The sequence below is a fragment of the Pseudopipra pipra genome, chromosome W (assembly GCF_036250125.1).
Source record: "Pseudopipra pipra isolate bDixPip1 chromosome W, bDixPip1.hap1, whole genome shotgun sequence".
NCBI lineage: Eukaryota > Metazoa > Chordata > Aves > Passeriformes > Pipridae > Pseudopipra > Pseudopipra pipra.
Genome location: NC_087580.1, coordinates 24,277,099 through 24,279,035, shown reverse-complemented (window position 1 = coordinate 24,279,035; position 1,937 = coordinate 24,277,099). Strand labels below are relative to the sequence as shown.

Genomic DNA, 1,937 nt, shown 5'->3' with positions numbered 1-1,937 from the left:
GAGGTCGGTGGGAAAAGGGGGGTCAGAGGGGATAAAGGGGTGGTGGGACCCCAGACTGAGTGAGAGGGGAGTGGGACCCCCCAAAAGTGGAGGGGGAGGGATCTGAGGTTTGGGAGATGATGGGAAATGGGTGGGAGAGGTCAGAAGAATGGGGAGAAACGAGGGTGGGACCCCCAAACTGAGCATGAGGGGGTTGGGGAGTGGGGGGATGATGTGGAAGGGGTGGGAGAGTGTGGGACCAAGTGGAGTCACTTTGCACCTGCATTGAGTTAATGGGAATCCATAAGAGTTGTTCTGGTTCCCAAAGCTCTTACACTTCCTCACAGTAATGATTCAGTGAGATTGACTCCCAAAGCAGAAATTAAAACTGTCTTCTCGATTGTCTTTGGTGTTGTTCTTCCGGCTCTCAGTGACTCCTGTCTGTGCCAGTGTGCCAACCTGCCAGGGGGGAAGATGCTGCGCTCCAACGCAGAGGGAGCGTCCCTGAAAGGCTGCAACTCTGAGGACCCCTCAGGCCTTCAAGCTAATCTGGAAGGTGAGAAGCTTTTGCCTTGTCAATCTGTGCCAACTGCAGCCTGTGTTTGTCCATTTCCATGGCCCAGAAAAGGTCCAGCTGTGGTTTGTCCAACCCTGAGAAGGGCCCACAAGGGCTGCACTGAGTCTGTGACCATCTCAGCCCCAAATCCCCTTGTCCTCCTCCAATTCACACAGCTCTGAGGCAGCACCAGTGTGCAGCTGCTGTGTTTCTGTTTTTCCTCACAGAACTCCTTTCTGTGTGTGTTCCAGGTGCCAACCTGAAAGGAGTGGCCATGGAGGGCAGTCAGATGACAGGAATTAACCTCCGAGTTGCAACGCTGAGAAACACCAAACTAAAGAACTGTAACCTCAGGGGAGCAACGTTGGCAGGAACTGATTTGGAAGTGAGTTGGGATTCATTTTCCATCCTATTCCTTTCTCTCCCATAGTCAGCTGGTAATTTAGGGGATTGCTGGCTTTTGGCTGACCTCTCCAGCTTCAGACTACAATGGAGTTCAGGTAAATGGACTTCCAGTAAAGCTTTGAACAGAGTTCTGGGTGCATTCCATTGACATTTCTTTTTCTTTTCCCCTTCCAAATTGTGACCTATCAGGTTGTGACCTCCAGGAAGCCAATTTGAGGGGCTCTGATGTGAAAGGAGCCATCTTTGAAGAGATGCTGACCCCCTTGCACACGTCCCAGAGTGTCAGATAGGGAAGAGAACACGTCGAAGAGGAAGGAATCCAAACATTTGTTGTGATTTTCTTCACCTCCTCCCCTTCCTGAGTTAGAAGGAATGGTTATTAGACAACTTCCATTTGCAGTAGTGCCTAAGTAGACTCTTTCTGATCACTTTTGGGGAGGGAATTTTTGTTTCAGAAGTGGAGAGAGAGAGTTTCTCCCTTTGTGAAGAGAGTGAGGAAGTGGGCTGGTTCTGAAACCAGAAAATGGGGCTGGTTTGGGGGGGAGAGTTTAAGACTTTCATTGTTTAGCATTGCCTGACTTTGGAATGCATTTTAATTTCTAAAGCACAATATATGCAATTCTATTTGTTAAGTCTGTAGCTGCAATATGAATAGAAAATGTTATTGCTGTATAGTAGCAAACAAAGTGGAGGTTTCCAGGTAGACAAGTGTCTTTACAGTCAGTGTCTTCATCCCTGCAGGGTGTTAATGCCAGGGGTGGTCACACAGTGCCCACGGGATGTGTTCACGTCTCTGCTGGGGTGGAAACAGTGGGGAACTGTCCTCAGAGGTCCTAAATTGCTGTGGAGTAGTTGGAGTGCAGGTTTAGAGCAGCTTTATCCCCTCAAATGTGCAGAGGAAGCTTCTGCCCCTGCAGGGACCTGCCCAGAGCCCGGATTGAGTTCCCCCTGGAAGATCCCTGGGCAGAAATGGGCTGTCTTAGTTAATGCTCTCCAA

The 1,937-nt window shown here is 49.6% G+C and overlaps 1 protein-coding gene across 1 annotated transcript; it reads left to right on the top strand.

The window, feature by feature from the left end:
• Positions 1-438: 438 nt before the first annotated feature.
• On the top strand, positions 439-1,368 carry LOC135405589 (BTB/POZ domain-containing protein KCTD9-like). The gene is made up of 3 exons (XM_064640296.1): positions 439-535; positions 787-920; positions 1,130-1,368. The coding sequence occupies exons 1-3, from the start codon at positions 454-456 to the stop codon at positions 1,154-1,156; spliced, it is 243 nt and encodes an 80-aa protein (XP_064496366.1). The 5' UTR covers positions 439-453; the 3' UTR covers positions 1,157-1,368.
• Positions 1,369-1,937: the final 569 nt, after the last annotated feature.